We start from the raw sequence: 15,361 nt of genomic DNA on the forward strand, positions 1-15,361 counted from the left end.
TGGTTCAGTTGAACTCTACTTGTTTATTCTGTGTTGGGACCTTGTTGATTAAAACCTGTAGTCATAATAAAAATGTTTCAACTGGAGAAGAATTCACATAGAGGAAGAGAGAGGCACTTAATGTCATAATATTCCACCCGCAATAGTCTCCTTACTGACACTGCTGTATGTTTTCAATGTAGTTCATTGTGAATAATGATGGAGGAAGAGGGATGCTTTTGTAAGACTTGACCTTTGCCCCTCCCTAGTGTATCTAATAGCAGAAAAATATTAACCTGTCTTTTTTTACCCTTACTGTTATATTACTGCCCTTTTTGGCTTATCTCTTCTCTTTCACTCTGAAGTTATCTCTCTCTTGCTTTTTAAAGAACTTTTTCATCCACAGTGTTTTCCAGTTCTCCGTAATCACCATATGGTCTTAACTTAGATTTGGAGTGTTAAAAAAAATCATCATATTTGAGAAAATAGCTTCTTTTACCTCTTCAATCATGTCTTTCATGAATCTTTCTTTAATTTCAATCAGAGTTTCTTTGTGGCCAAGGTCAGGTCTCTTTTATGTATTCAAGGCTGCTTTTGTGTTAACAGAAGTTACCACTTTTTTACATTCTCTTTGAACAGTAAAATTTCAATATATATATATATACTATTCCTTACTGGATGGCTTCAAGGAAGGTTATATATGTGATTCTTACCTATTGTGTTTCTGTTTTTATTATCCATTTTTCTCTTTTTCTCTGTATCAAGATATGGAACATTGTTTTTTGCTTCTTTTTGCGGGGGGGAGTCTGCTGCTGCTGCTGCTAAGTCACTTCAGTTGTGTCCGACTCTGTGCGACCCCATAGACGGCAGCCCACCAGGCTCCCCCGGTCCCTGGGATTCTCCAGGCAAGAACACTGGAGTGGGTTGCCATTTCCTTCTCCAATGCATGAAAGCGAAAAGTGAAAGGGAAGTCGCTCAGTTGTGTCTGACCCTTAGCATGGACTGCAGCCTACCAGGCTTCTCCATCCATGGGATTTTCCAGGCAAGAGTACTGGAGTGGGGTGCCACTGCCTTCTCTACATGTGCCTTATCTTGAAGGGTCACTGGTTTATTTTTGTGTCTATTTTAAACTTATTTAATTCTCTTCTACCATCTACTCTGCTGGTCTCAAAAAAATGAATAAATGTTTACTGAGCATATATTGGCATGTGCTAAGCCATAAGGATATAGTTCTCATTAAGAAACATTCTTTTAACTTGAGGACTTTGTAGTCTATTATAGTAGAAAAAAAATATCTCAGCACGTAAGAAATGGTGGGCTTCCCAGGTGGCACAGTGGTAAAGAATCCATTTGTCAGTGCAAGAAATGCAAGAGAAAGGGGCTTGATCCCTAGGGGTTAGGAAGACCCTCTCCACCCTGCCCCGCCTCCTCCCCCCGCCCCGGGAATAGGAGGTGGCAACCAACTCCTGTATTTTTGTGTGGAAAATTCCATGGACAGAGGAGCCTGGTGGGCTACATACAATCCAGGGGGCCATAAAGAATTGGACGTGACTGAGCATACACACGTAAGAAATGCACACAAAAGATAAAAGCAAGGTAAAAGTGAGTAGTGGATAAGGTCTGAACCTTATAGGTGAGTAAGAGGGTGTCAAACAGAGGAAGAGTAAGGGAATTTCAGAGCCACATAGCCTCAGTGGGAGACCTGGAGATGCTGAGATATGAAAGTACAGGTGCAGCTGAGCCGTGATAGGTGTTCTGGTAGGTCTGTAGGAAGGGTGGGTGTATGAAGTGGAAGACACAGGGAGAAGACTAGGCCAAGCTAAGTGGGAAGTTATTAAAAAGACAGCCTTCCTTTAATGGAACCTTTAAATATTTTAAAAGAATGAGGAGAGAGGAGCCTGAGGGAGGACACAGAAGTTACCAGAAAGGCAGGAGGAGATAGGAGAGCATGTGATGGCGTGGAAGCCTACAGAGGGCAGGCCAGGGGAAGAGGGTTGGTTGGGAGTGTCAGCTGCTATACCGAGTTCAAATATAACCCCTTTCTTTTCTTGACTGATATTTTCCTCCATTCCGCTATGTCTGGATTTCTAGACTCAACCTGAAAAGTCCTTTCCTCAAAGGAGTGTCTCTTGATCAGTTTCAGCAGGATTCAGAAATGACAGCATTTAAAGTTCAGCTTTTTTTCTGGATTTGTTACCACATTCCGCCCTCTATGACATTTTGGTAACATCCTGCAAGGCTGCCGAAACTCTCAGTTTTTTTTCTGTCGCTTCGCTGATATGTCTCTGTGGGCTATTTTGCAAGTACTTATTGTTATGACTTGCCTTCAGTGTAGGACTGTGCCTTTTTGCCTAGCCTTTTTATCTTTTCCCATATCTTTTCACTTTAAAATAAGTTGAGAATCCTCTGCGGGGTTTTAAACTTGTTCTCCAGGTTCTTCCGTTGTACCATGAACCTAAGCTTTCCCGTTCATCGCAAGTTACCTCCTTTTGCTGATTTCATGAAAAGCCCCGTTTCCTTCCTCCTGGTTCCTCTGCCCTCTTCTCTGCAGCTCCTGCCATCCTGTTTCTCTCCGCCTCATCGGCTCCCCATCTCACTTCAAATCTCAGTAGTAAACATATGTTCTCCCTTGTCTATACCTCTTAATTTCTCTTTTCCGCTGTTATTGCTTTCTCTGTAATTGTATTATTTAACTTTGTTAAACATTTTATAATATGAAAGATGAGGTTGAAAATAAAGTTGTATTATAATAAAATGATGTCGCATAAAGCAAGTTGTTTCCCAAGGAGTATGAAAGTCTCCTGATACAGGTTAAAATGGCTGTTGTTTTGTATTCCTTGATTGTGCTAGTATAAGCGTTCAGTGTGTTGTGGGGAATTTCTTACTTTGTAATCATTGTTGACAAGTTATTGGATTAAATGAATAAAGATCATTGTATTTCTAATTCAGACATTTTTGTTAAATGGAAAATAGTGTTTTTATATGTTGTGTTTAATAGTAATGTAGTTTTTTGAATGAACTGGCAAAGACAATGTCTCCCCAAAGGTGTATATTATAGTCACCCTCTTGGACAAATTTAGTGTACCAGACTAATATTTGTTTACTTGCATCTGGGGGGGGAAATCATTTTGTCTCTGAATTCCATTCTCCTCCTAAAGAGGAGTTATTGTATCTTTCGCATTTGGTTCATTGCCCATTGGGATATTCATTGGTTATCACAAATTGCCTCAATGCCTTGGCAGAAGTCCAGACAGTACATGGACAATTTGAACTTGTGTATTGGTTGCTGCTGCCCACATGAGTCCTGAAACTGCGGCTCTATTCCCTTTTTCAGCTTCATTTCCCAGGGAAAAGTAGAGTGAGCTATCCTTTCCTCTCCATATGTTCGTCCTCACCCCCAGATACTGTTATGTGTCATCTTAGTTGACTGGGAAGGAGTTTAGAATCAATGAAGGATGTTAACAATGGATTTGTACATTTTCCTTTTCTATTTCTATGCCATGTTTATTTAAAAAAACAAACAGGTGTTAGCTGCATTATATTTCTCTAAATATTATGGCTGGTAAAAGAATAAATATATTAGGTTTTCTAGTGCCTTGCCTTCTTTTTGTCAGTATAGCTTTATCTCACAGAAAATTAACCCCTGTAGATTATTATTATCCATACTTGAAAAAAATAAAGCATCTTTTCTACACTGAAGCTTGTTGAGCATACATATATTTATAGTACATATATAATACATGTATTTATAACTCTCACATATAATATGTATATTTATAACTCATCTTTATGTATGTTGCTGCAATGCAAAATTTTGCTTAACACCAGCTTAAAAATGATATTGCCCACATGACAGTCTTGCTGCTTTTGATATTATCCCATAAGCTGATGGTAAAAGCCAGCTGGGAAGCAGTTATAAAGTTTGTGGTTCAGTAGGTCAAATAGAATTTGTCTCAATCTTTTTGCCAAGAATGATTGTGCAAGTTCACATAAATGATGGTATCTTGTTTTGCAGAGGTTTCTTTGGTTTTGTAAAACTATTACTTTCTGATAAATGCAGTTTTATAAAGAAAGTAAAAGGAGCTCCATTGCTTCAACTTATAGACTGTGGAGGGAGAAGTGATATCTGAAGATTATAGAGTCAAACCCATCCATCCACCTTGACAAATAGGTTTCTGTCCTTCCCTTGAAGATTTCCAGGAATAAAACACCCACAGTCTTCCCAAATTAGCTGAGATGTCAATCGAGTGGGATTTTCTGAATTTCACTTTTGCGATTTAATTTTATTTCATTAATTCTTTTTCTTTCAAGAAAGAGAGGGGCCAAGTAACTTCTTTGGGAAATTATGCTTCTTAATTTACCTAGGGGCCTATTTTGAAGTAAAATATAAGTGGTAAAAGAAAGAGCTATGTCATTTCAGGTTTTGGTGTTAAAGATTTGATTGATATTTGTGCATTGGTAAATTTTTTTCTTTGACAGATTTATCCTTGTGGTGGGTAGAATGTTTGAATAAAGAGGTGATATTCTAAATAATTATTTTCCCCACCTTTACAACCCGTCCTATACTTCAGCACTCCGTGTTGTCTGTCCTGAGATGAATCTGATTCATTGACTCATGGTTTGTCAGGACGAGAACATGTAACATGTGTTGCAAAAGTACCTTATTTATTTCAATACATGCTTTTGTTCCTCTTTTCCCCAAAAATTCTTGTCCAGAGTGTTCTGTTGTGTCTTGCTCTTAGGGTGCAGGTTCTTCCATTTAGTGAGTCTGCCTACCATCTGTCATAGTGGTTCATTTTCTACTGTGGTCTGTAAGTTTGTGCTGTGATGCGTCTTTTGTAAGGCTTTATCTGCCTCTGCCAGTTCAGGACTACTGTTTCTTTTTAGATCTTTTGGCTTGGGGATGGTATAGCGATTCTCAACCGTGAAGGCAGTGTGAATCTAGGCCCATACTCTAGGTGGAACTTGCCTAACAGGGTTCTGACTTCCCTCCGCTGACTTTCTCCCCACTGCCCACATTGATGTCAAGTATCCTTTGGCTTCCTGGCCAGTGAGCTAAGCTTTCATGTTCCTGGTTTCACAGATAGGGTGATTTCTCCTGAATTTTGGCTTTAGGAAGATTCTTCCAAATGGGACCTGCGGCTTGAAGTCACCTCTCTGCATGGGTGTTGAAAGTCCTCTTACTACAACCACTGAGACCTATAATGGGTTCCTGGAGTCATGGCTTCAGTTTCTGTTGTCTGCTCTTTGATTTTCCTCTTTGTTTCTCACAACTGTAGGTTTTCCTCACTTGTTTCTAACTCAGCCCTTTATTTCCTGTTTTACTGGTTATATTTTGTCAAGCATTTCAGTGTGTTTGGATCTGGCCAGGACTGAGAGGCAGAAGGTGCCATTGTATGTGCTGTGCTAAGTCACTTCAGTCGTATCTGACTCCTTGTGACCGTACGGACTGCAGCCTGCCAGACTCCTCTGTTCATGGGATTCTCCAGGCAAGAATACTGGAGTGGGTTGCCATTTCTTCCTCCAGGGAATCTTCCCAACCCCGGGATCCAACCTGTCTCCTGCCTCTCTTGCATTGCAGTGGGGTTATTTACCGCTAGCATCACCTGTGAAGATGCTGGTATCTAATTTTAACTTATTTTAGATTTTTATAGTTTTTTTTCCCTCATCATCTTTCTGTCAACATGTGTCATATTTCGTGTACTGAGTGCTTTGATAAATGAAGTCTTCGGCTATATTCCCTCCTCCTAGAAACTTTGTCCTAATGTAGGCCCTTGTGGAAACGAGTACATACCTGATACAAAGGTGGTGCCAGATAATAAGCCTACTTATGGAATAAAGAGGTGGGAAAAGGAATGGTAGAATCAGGGAGATTAAAGTAAAATATGAAGGATGTTTAGAAGGTGACAGAGTTGACTGCATTAGATGTAAAGAAATGGGTCTAGCTTGAGGAGAGCCTTGAAATGTCAAACCAAGAGGTTTAGATTGTATCTGGTATGTAAAAACAAAAAGCCGTGAGAGGTTTTGGGTAGGAGAGATGTCTAATATTTTATAATCTTTGTGTACTGTTTTGAAAGGCTGGCACATTGCTCTACTAAAGAAAAATTGCTGTATTTTCCTTCTTTTACTTAGGAGAGGTTAAACTCAAGGCTTCATAGGTAGAAAAATGAGTGTGCTTGATTGCCTTGTTTGTGTAGCCAAGAGGTTAGCTGGTCAGTCCAGACAGGGGCCGGATCTGTCGTGAACTAGGAAAGCTGGCTGAGAACAGGAGTGGCCACCAGGGAAGCCCAGGCCTCTTCTCACAGGGTCTTCTTGACTATTAAAAGTTACAACTTCTTCAACTTTACAAATCACTATTTGGTCCTATTAAGGTATATCCACCCAGGGACACGTCTTATCCTTGGGCTTCCCTGGTGGCTCAGATGGTAAAGAATCTGCCTGCAGTGCAGGAGATTCAGGTTCAATCCCTAGGTTGGGAAGATCCCCTGGAGAAGAAAATGACAACCCACTCCAGTAGTCTTGCCTGGGAAGTCCCATGGACAGAGGAGCCTGGTGGGCTACAGTCCATGGGGTCACAAAGAGTCAGACATGACTGAGCAGCTAAGCACTTAGCATGAGTATATCTGCTGGCATGGTTTGACCCGTAAGCTATGGGTTTGTAACCTTCATACAGAAAGCGTTCATTTATAATATTTGTGTTACATTCTATCATAAAATTTAAAAAATATATTAATTATTCAAAATTGTCCATGCAATTCAGAAAAACATGACTGTTCTATTTGAGTGTTCTGTATCTAGTAAGTAGCTGTTTCTCTATGATAATGATCTTGTTGGGATATTTGGCTTCCTAAGTTAGAAATAAAGCATATTTTCTAAAACTCTTGTCTTACAGGTAAAAGAATGTCATATTTCAATATTTGCACCTGAAATCAGGGTGTACCTGTTAGGCCACATGGATGTGTACCAACCTTTGCATTTCCGATGTGTATCCTGTGACTGATCTGTCTAGGGTGAGTGATTTCTAAGAGGAGCTGGCAACCAACCAGATGCCAGCCAGCCATGGACTGCCCTCACAAATAATGCTGGGAGTTATAATAAATTAAACACTGTCTGGTGATCTGTGATGTGTAAGGCAGTTAATTTAGTTGGTCTGGATTAACTGTCAGCTCTAGAAAACTATATTCCCATAATGTGAAATCTGTACTTAGCATGTTCAGAAGTGAGTCATAATTAACAATAGGGAATCATTTGTTAAAATGTGAAGTTATAAAATGCCTAAGATCCTTTTGGATTTACAGCAGTATTTTAGTGGCTTGCCATATATTTTAAATAATTTTAATTTTAAAAGTTCAAGGACTTAGTATTTCTTGAAGGATAGTTATAATTTTGTACAAAATGGGGTTTTGGGGTTGTACGTCTTTCATTGCCTTATAATATCAGTTTTGCTTCCCGTATAGCATAAAATTATATACATTTTCAATATTCAGGTTTCTTAAAAGTACATTAGATAGATTATTTAGAGATTCACATTTACAGTGAATTTTTTGTTTGTTTGTTTCATTCTGGGAAATTACATTGGGTAAAAAGCCTGTTTGTTACCTTATCCATGCATTTCTCTTCTTATTTAAATTATTTTTTTTCACCAAGCCATTCATTTTTTTAGAACATCCTTCAAAGAGTTCATGCGTCTTACTGAGGACACCTGACCTTTTGAAGCTTCATAATTCACACCTAGATGTCACCAGTCTTTCCCATGTTAACAGTTCTGACTATGTTTTATTATATGTGTCTTCGGCGCCGAGCCAGGACGGCTACAAGAGGAGAAATAATGAACAGCCATAGAACTGTAGAATCAAACAGCCGGACCTCCCCTCTAAATGCAGAGGTGGTCCAGTATGCCAAAGAGGTAGTGGATTTCAGCTCCCATTATGGGAGTGAGAATAGCATGTCCTATACCATGTGGAACTTAGCAGGTGTCCCAAATGTATTTCCGAGTTCCGGTGACTTTACTCAGACAGCTGTGTTTCGAACTTACGGAACATGGTGGGATCAGTGTCCCAGTGCTCCTGTGCCATTCAAGAGGACACCGGCAAATTTCCAGAGCCAAGACTATGTGGAACTTGCTTTTGAACAACAGGTGTATCCTACAGCTGTTCACGTTCTGGAAACCTATCATCCTGGAGCAGTCATTAGAATTCTAGCTTGTTCTGCAAACCCCTATTCCCCAGGTCCACCGGCTGAAGTCAGGTAAGACTCATTTTTTTTTAATGACCACATTTTATCGCTGAAAGATGGTGGTGGTTTCAATACTGGAGGTCTTTTTTCATTGAAAGCATTCTCTTAGGTAATTTAAACAAATTCAAATTTAAAAATTTTCCCTTACTTTTCTGATAGGGAAAGAAGGGTCAGATAAATTTAATGCATTCTTTATACCTGTAATACCTCACCCCATAATAATCATGGATTGTGAGATTTATGTGTGAGTTTACTATAAATGAAGAGCATGATTTGAACTAACTGGAACATGAGCCAATTTGAGAAGTTAGTTGGAAATATGATTTCTAACATATTTTCAAACAGGCATCATGTTATTGCTTTTAAACACTTTGGTTAACTCAAAGTCAGCCTACAGAGTAATACTTTAGAGGAGGTCCTTCGGGGATTAGCTTTAATGTTAAATGGATGTTTTTGTAACAAGTATATTCATTTAAAAATAAATGATGCCTTAAGTGTTCATGCATTCTCCCTAAAAACCTATTTATTTACATCATTGATTTGCATCATGGTGCCTCTCTCTTCCTCTCTTGTTTCTGTAATTCAACCTCCTGATTTTTTAGAATCTAATTATTTGACTAGGTAATTATATTCAGTAATCTAAAAAGTACATAATGCATTCTTATACCCTGTTCTCCATGTGCCTAGGATCCACCCTGTACTCAAAGAAACCACTTTTATCCATTTCCTTTGCATTGTTCCAAAGTTTTGTTATGCAGATATAAACAAATACAAATATATTCATTTTACTTTTCTTTATACACAAAAATAAGCACACTGTTTACAGTGTTCTACACCTTATTTGTTTCATTTAGTGGTATATATTGGATCTTTTCATATAAATGCAAAGAGAGCTTCCTTATTCTTTTCTACAGTTGCAAATAATGGACAGTATATGTATATGCCAACTTATTAACCACTCCCCTATTGATGGCTTCTTAGTCGTTTCCATACTTTGCTATTATTAGTGTTAATGCAATGAATAACCTTGCTCTTGAGTCACTTTGCATGTGTACAAGCATGCATGTAGGTAACTTGCGAGAAATTTTGCTGGGCCAAGGGTCTGTGTATTTGTAGTGTTCACATGTGCCAGACTTCCCTTCAAGGAGGCTCTACCTATTTGTATTCTCACCAGCAGTATACGTGCATGTGTGTTTTACCAAAGCCTCACCTGTAGAGTGTTTTAAGAAATTTCAGCATTTTTGTTAATTTGGTAGGTGAAAAATGTTATCTCATGTTAACTTTAAGTTAAAATTCTTTTATCATCTCTGAGGTTGAATGTTTTCTCATGTTTAAGAGCCATTTATATTTCCTTCTCCTTGAACTATCATGTTATTAATATTTGTCCATTTTCTATTACTGTTGATCTTACCAATTTTAAATCTTTATATTGTTTCATTTATTCATTCATTGAATATTTGAGTGTCTACCATGTACTAAGCATTGTTCTCTGTTGCGGTACGTTAATGAACAATGAACAAAATAGACAAAAATCTCTGCCCTTATAAGCTTATTCTAGGCCAAGAGCAGTTTGTGGGCACCTGTAAAACTATAGGAGCTCAACTGCCCATGGAGGAGGAGTAGGCACAAATCTGGTGTGGTTTAACACACTCCTCCCTTTGAGTTGAGAAGAGGTCCTTGTCTCCTCAGCTCCAAGGAACACCTCCCAGGCTATCAGGAAGCAAATGCAAAATACAGCTCAGCTCAAGCTGGACACTGCTGGTATAATCTTTATTCATTCTTATAAGAACAAGTTTGATAATTCATTGTCAACAATGTTATTAATGAATCAGTTTTTTAAAACACAGAAAACCAGTATCCTTTATTATACAGACTTTTTTCTTTTTTCTGAAAGGGGATGCTTTGAATTTCTTTGAATAGGATGCTTGCTTATGAGAAAACTGTTTTGTTGGATTCTGTCATCCTCTGCCTCTTTCCTACAAAGCTATCTAGTTTTTCCTTGAAAAGATGAATCAGTATCTGGATAAGATATAACACTTAATTTCTGCATAACTGATGATGACTATAAATCATGCTCTTGGGTTCCTAGCTGAGAGTTGTAGTGTGTGATTGTGATGAAAATGACAACTTTATATTTACAGATGTAAGTCTACTTTGCTTAACTGATTTTTAGCCTTATTCCACAGAAAACACCATTCATTTTTGAGGAAAAGAATATAACTAATATATATTACTGCAGGATAAAAAAGGGCCTAAGATTTTTACTGATTATGAAGTCAGTTTCATTGTTTAAAAAACTTGTTACAAAATACCCCACAATTTGTATTAAAAAAACCCTATTCTTCTGCCCAGATTTAGTAAATGTTAGCATTCTGGTGAATCTTTAGACAGTCAGGAAACATTGATTGAACACCTTCTCTGCCCACTCACTGCTGGGAACAAAACAGAGGGCTGGACTGATGTGAGTCTTGTTCTTTGGGTTTTACAGGCCAGCCTGGAAAAGGGCTGGGGTAGTGCTGGGTGCCTGTGCTGACAGAGGAAAGTCTGTGAGTCTCAGAGAAGTCCTCCCAGAGGAAGTGACTTCCTTGGGACTGAGGGTTGAGTAAGGCTTTAATTTGGATAGAAAAGGTGAAGTGAGAACAGCATGTGCAAAAGCGGAATCATGAGGTGAAATCCTGGTCTTCCAAGAAGTGAGACGAGTCCCAGAGTGGAGAGAACAAGCTGTCACAAGGGGTCACAAGCTCTGGGAATTCATAGAGCTCTTGGATCCAGTTTCCCAGAAGCAGACCTGAGAAGACTGTTCCTCAACCAAGGGTTTGTTAGAAAAGTGCTCCTGGAGAAACCAGGAAGGGAGCAGGGAAAGTGCTGTAAGGAAGGGAAGAAGGCAAGGATGCAGTGTCCTGTGAAGTCCCAGTCAGCCTGGGGCTGAGTTGCCAGGGAGCTGGACTCGGACACCCCTGCTGGTCTGTCTTGGGCTGTGAGCTGGGGGAATGGGAGGGGGATGGATGTCTTCCAGAGACCTGCCACTCTCTGATGAAGAGGCTCTGGGAGCCCATGTGGTTCTCTATAGAAGGCTGCAATTGGGAGCCCTAAGGAGCAAGGCTGCAGATCTGGGGTATGAGCATGGAACTACCAGGAAATAAGCTGAGCGTAAGCAGAGAAAGTCAGCTTTAGTCCACTGGTAGACATAATATATTGATAATAAAAGAGAACTGGTACAGAGTTGCCAGATTATTTACTTTGCTACCAATGTAATTTTCATCACTGTCATTTCATAAAAGAAACCCAAGTTTATACTGAGAAATTAGCATGCTCAGAATCTCAAATAAAGAGCACTTGGCAGCTTTACATGTGTATGTGTGCATGTATGTGTGTGTTCAGTCTCTCGCTCATGCCTGATTATGACTCTTTGTGACCCTGTGGACTGGGGCCCACCAGGCTCCTCTGTCCATGGGATTTTCCTGGCAGGATTACTGGAGCGGATTGCCATTTCCTTCTCCAGGGGATCTTCACGACCTAGGGATCAAATCTGAGTCTCTTGCACTGCAGGCAGTTTCTTAACCACTGAGCCACCTAGGAAGCCCTTAATTCCACCTTAGGGCTTAGCAAGTAAGAGAGTGTGTTGGAGTAGTTCAAGAATTTGTTAATGGGAAATGAATGTGTCCCAGAAAATTGAAAAGCAATCTTTCCCCATTTTGTCTGATTACATTTCTTATATTCAGTGAGTAAAGTGGGAAAGTTACAAGTAGTCCTGTAAGATCTCAGAGTCTTTTGACTTCTTGCCTAGTGTTCTACCAAGGGAAAAGAAAATTGTATAGAGTGTCCTGGTCCTGAGGATAGACAGAAAAAAGGCAAGTGCAGGGTTACACATTGGAAGAGAGAGAGACAGGAAAAAGAGAAGAGAAATTGAGGTCATATTTTAAAAACTGATTGGAATAAAGCTATTTGGGGTTAAAATTTAGTGGTACTCTTGAGTGTTGAAAGCATTTTCACTATATAGTTTTGAAGTTAAGACAGCAGGGAGAAAGAAAATGGCTGTTACAGGATTTGCTGCCAAAGGAAGTTGCTTAAGCAGTGATTTCACGAATTGGTCATGATCTGGTCCCCTTGACTTTGTGAAGCATGATTTTGTCATTTAAGTCCGAAATAATCAGACCCTTTACTGGTTCTTTTTTAAAGCAGATGCCAGTTTGTTAGTGCCCAATAGTGGCGGGCTGAGAAACACAGGGTGAGTTAAGTATACCTCTTAGAATACTTTACTTTTATTCTTGTTTTCTTATTCTCTCCTTTCACTTTCAGCTGGTAAAATGAAACAGTGTTGGCAAGAGATCTTTCTTTGTGCTACTACTAGATGTACTTAGTAACGAGGAAAAATTTTGGATACAGGGAAGTAATTTGCATCTATGTGCCTGGCTTCCAACCTGAATATGTTAGAAAACTTGCTTTCTCCAATTTCTGTTGATAAACATCTCTGTTCCTCTCTTGTCCACCTGCTGCTTCCTGGGAGCCCTAGAGAGACTTTCTCAGTGGGTAACAGCAGGTCAGCAGTTACAGAGACAGAGTGTCTGGTGTCCAAGCACTGGACACATAGTAGGCATTCAGTACAATCAAGAGAAGGAAAAATAAGTGGACTGGTGAAGAGAATGCTGATACCACTCCGGAATTAAGTGCTTCAAGTGCAGATGAAGCACAGTCTGATGGGGATTCCACACTAAATTCTGTACATGAGACTGTAGATTTAAAATAATTGTTTGTCAGATTTGTCTAGTAGAGAAATACACTGTATGGGCAGATAAAGTTACCATATAAATGTGCAGACTACAGAAGCCGTGACTTAGAGCAGTTTAATCTCATCAGTGCAGCTCTGGGTCTAAAGGATTAAGAGAGTCAGGGCTGTCTCGTGGAAAATTATGTGTGAGGGTGTATGTGTGTGTGTATTACGTGTGCGCAGGCATGCACGTGTGCATTTATTTGTGTCTGCTTGCTTGCTTTCACTCACAAGTTTTTAAAGTTCAGGCTTTAGTTTTCTAAACAGAAAGATCTTGGCATAGGAAATACAACCAATATTTTAGAATAGTCATTATTTTGTAATAACATTTTATAGCCTATGAAAATATTGAATCATTGTGTTGTACACCTGAAACTAATGTTATAAATCAACTATACTATAATTTTAAAAAGATATTGATATATTCTCTTATTGGATAGATATTTTTCTAACTTTAAAATAATATGGTCTAGTTCTGGTAGAATTTTAAACAAAAATTCACTTTAGTGCAGATACCCCTAAATCAATTGTATTGGTCTCATAGTTAATGTTAATTTAAATGGCCACAGACCTATAAAATACTTTTTCATCTTTTTAGCACTTTTCTTAGTTACTTTTTGGGTTATCAAGAAAAATCAAAATAAAATATAATTAATGATACCTGAATTTTTTTATGTTTAGACATTTAAAAATATTTCTAAAAACTGATGATTTGATATTATTCTACTTTAAGTATGCTATCATATTTAAACTTATGATTTATGTATAACTATACAATATTTACACTATCTAAAGTCAGAAGCAAAAGTGATACTAAAATAGCATTAACGCTTACATGTTTAAACATGCTAGAAATGTTAAGGAAGTCGTTTTAAAGTATCATCTTAACCTTGTCCATTTTGCAAAGTAGAGAGAGAGGGGGGGAGACTTTAGTAGATTAATACATTATTTCAGTAGAATATTTCTGCTCTAATCAATGCTTGTTTTCAAGCTTATACTTGTAATTTTATAATGTAATTTGCATTATAATACAGGTCCAGCTCTGCATAAAGAACATGTTTTGTCTGTGTCTTTATTTATTGCAAAGGACCTGGCAGAGGTGATTTCTATATTACATTTTCAGTGTTTCTGTTAAGCTTCATAAAAACTTCTCATTGAGGCTTAACAATAAAATAGGCTGGTTTTGTCCACATGTGCTATGAACCAGAGCAGGCAGTTATTTCACAGGGTCCTGAGTGGTCCTTGCTTCTTGGACATGAGAAAAACCTCCAACATCACTTGATGTCATTTTCCAGCAGCAACAAAAGGATGAGCAAAACCGAAGTCTGAGTTTTCTCATACCTTCTGCCATGTACCCCAGGATTCTTGGAAACAATCTGTCCAAAGTTAGGAAAGCGTTTCCCTACGAACATGGTTTCAAATGTTTCATACTTCTGTTCCTGTACGGCTAGCTCTGTTGAACTGCCTGGATCTTCAGTAGAGTGTTCAGATCAATACCATTGTTAGAAACCCTCAAGATTTTTGCATTTAGACTTTAGGAGCACTGCTTAATCTAGGCTGGCATTTCAAATTTGCTCTTCTGCCTTGTCACAGAGAGTGAGAATGCTCATCCTGCTCTGTTTCCTCCTCAAATCTGCCACACCCTGCTGTGTTCCTTGAACTCTTCCCCTGCCTCCCAAGGCTGGTTATACAGCGGGGCCAGTCTCTCTATTCCTACTTTCAGGTTGTCTCTAGATACAAATACTCAGAGTCTCTTTATATGTTTGATGGGTTTTATTCCTAGTGTTCAGGAGAGAAGTAGCAAATCTCACAACTATGGGGTGATTGTAAGGGTTTTGTTAACTGTAAAAGTTCCTGCTGTTATTGTCAGTGATATGTTTACTGGAATCCTCACTGAGTTTCTGCCTTATGCTTTTATTCCTAAAGGTAGAAATTGCCAAAATTCCCTCCTCCTGAAATTGGTGCTGTATGCCTATCTTGCTCCTATCTTGGCCTAAAGACCATTATGGTGCTTGTATGTTGATGACTTCTATAGTCTTGGCTCAGATTTCTTCCCTGAGTTTCACAGTCTTTTGTATATTTCAGTTTCCTAAATGCTTTTCTGTAGTCAATTTTTACATAGGTATCAATAAGTCATTGGGGCAAGGACATGAACTGACAATATACTAGAAGGAAGAAACTTTGATATGATCAATAAGCATATATATGAAAACATTTTAAGTATTATTAATAGTGAATTATAAATTATGTCACAGGGATATGGGTCACTATGAATTTAGAGATTATTTTTTTTTTTAAACAGAGAATACTGGGAACTCCCTGGTGGTCCAGTGGTTAAGACTCCAGGCTCCCAAGGAAGGGCCTGGGTTCAATCCCTGG

At 38.7% G+C, this 15,361-nt stretch overlaps 1 protein-coding gene across 2 annotated transcripts in view; it reads left to right on the forward strand.

The window, feature by feature from the left end:
- FBXL4 (F-box and leucine rich repeat protein 4) overlaps window positions 1–15,361 on the forward strand; it is a 72,884-nt gene that overhangs the window by 15,027 nt on the left and 42,496 nt on the right. The window contains exons 2-3 of one of the 2 annotated variants that reach the window (XM_018053135.1): window positions 6,872–6,989; window positions 7,643–8,226. In XM_018053135.1, the coding sequence (XP_017908624.1) occupies window positions 7,715–8,226 (512 nt within the window). In that variant the 5' untranslated portion in view covers window positions 6,872–6,989; window positions 7,643–7,714. Of the gene's footprint in view, window positions 1–6,871; window positions 6,990–7,626; window positions 8,227–15,361 lie in introns of both variants that reach the window. The other variant, XM_018053136.1, reaches the window with a different exon arrangement.

This window comes from Capra hircus, chromosome 9 (genome assembly GCF_001704415.2).
Source record: "Capra hircus breed San Clemente chromosome 9, ASM170441v1, whole genome shotgun sequence".
Taxonomy (NCBI): Eukaryota; Metazoa; Chordata; class Mammalia; order Artiodactyla; family Bovidae; genus Capra; species Capra hircus.